The sequence below is a fragment of the Nyctereutes procyonoides genome, unplaced genomic scaffold (genome assembly GCF_905146905.1).
Source record: "Nyctereutes procyonoides isolate TBG_1078 unplaced genomic scaffold, NYPRO_anot_genome, whole genome shotgun sequence".
Taxonomy (NCBI): domain Eukaryota; kingdom Metazoa; phylum Chordata; class Mammalia; order Carnivora; family Canidae; genus Nyctereutes; species Nyctereutes procyonoides.
Genome location: NW_026575037.1, coordinates 17,219,627 through 17,221,141, shown reverse-complemented (window position 1 = coordinate 17,221,141; position 1,515 = coordinate 17,219,627). Strand labels below are relative to the sequence as shown.

At 48.3% G+C, this 1,515-nt stretch overlaps 1 protein-coding gene across 1 annotated transcript; it reads right to left on the bottom strand.

The window, feature by feature from the left end:
* Window positions 1-421: 421 nt before the first annotated feature.
* On the bottom strand, window positions 422-748 carry LOC129506014 (non-histone chromosomal protein HMG-17-like). The gene has a single exon (XM_055319430.1). It carries the CDS (start codon window positions 746-748, stop codon window positions 479-481), a length of 270 nt encoding a protein of 89 aa, XP_055175405.1. The 3' UTR covers window positions 422-478.
* Window positions 749-1,515: the final 767 nt, after the last annotated feature.

Sequence of the window (1,515 nt, the reverse complement as noted above, 5' to 3'; positions counted from 1 at the left end):
TTGAGGGACGCCATCTCAGTGGTGACACTGTAAAGTCCAGGTTGCTTGACATATTGGGAACCATTTCATGGGGTCAGGTTCCAACAGGTCTCTGGGTTTAAGGGAGTCAAGTCTATGTTGAAGGCAGAGAGGGAGAAGAGGACATTAAAAAAAATGAATTTTAGTTTTTCCACACCACCAAGGTGGCTCATGTGTTGTCAACATCAAGGAATCCCTCCTCCTGGGAGCCAAGGGGAAGTTTCTCAAAACTAGAAGGGAAAGGTGTTTTTTCCCCTTGTTATCAATCTAGCTTCAGAGATATTCTATTAGTGATATATGGCCCTCCCCCAAAACAACAATGAAGTGTTCTGTGTGCTAACAACATAGCTTTAAAAAAAAAAATAAAACAAAATTCTGCATTTTTATAAAACTTGATAAAAAATAGTATTTCAAACTGTACAATCACCAGAAGTACACAGTTACCAAAAATGCACACACTTCACTTGGCATCTCCAGCACCTTCAGCTTTCTGTGCCTGCTGTGTTTGGGCCTCTCCATTTTCTGCAGGGTTATTTCCATCCTTGCCAGCATCAGCTTTCCCCTTTTTCCCTTTGGGTACCTTCTCTCCCTTCTTTGCAGGGGCCTTTTTAGGCTTGGGCTCTGGCTTTGGAGGAGCAGGTTTAGCAGATAACCTTGCAGATCTCTGTGGCTCATCCTTCACCTTGGCTTTATCTCCTTTAGCATCCCCTTCAGCCTTTCTCTTGGGCATGGTGGTGACGGCGGCGGGACGTAAGCTCTGGACGTGGGCATACAGCGGCACGCGGGCATTGGCCCGTCCAGGGGTCGTTCTCGACCCTTCTTCCTCTTAGCTGTTTTTCTCTTTTGTCCCGTACAAGCCACATCTTCTGAATAGGCACATGGTGTTAGCTACGAAGGTCAGGACTGGAAGAGACCTTCGAACTCATCTTGTCTAATGCTATATATATATATATTTAAGATTTTGTTTACTTATTCATGAGAGACACAGAGAGAGAGGCAGAGACACAGGCAGAGGGAGAAGCAGACTCCTGCAAGGAGCCCGATGTGGGACTGGATCCCAGGACCCCGGGATCACAACCTGAACTGAAGGCAGGTGCTCAACCGCTGAGCCACCCAGGTGCCCCTAATCCTACCTTTATGCAGTGGAGGAAACTGAGGCCCAGAGAGGGTCATCTCTTGATCAAGGTCACATAGCTTATAAGCAGTAAAACTGAAATAAAAAACAAAAACAAACAACCAGTGCTCTGTGCTACATGAAGCTGCCCCTTCTTCACCCACCTGTACACAAGGCCCCCACAGGGACGGCGCAGGCCACTTCCCCAGTGTGATGTCCAAGAACCTGGACCACCTAGTATCTCTTCACCTCTGCTCAGGGGGCCTCAATCTGTCCTGTCACGGCTTCTCTTCCACTGGACCGTCCTTCTTTACTGTAGTGGATGATGCACCAGAGCAGGCTGTTCTGTGTGGGCTGTGGTCATGGAGGCAGCGGCCGGCGCC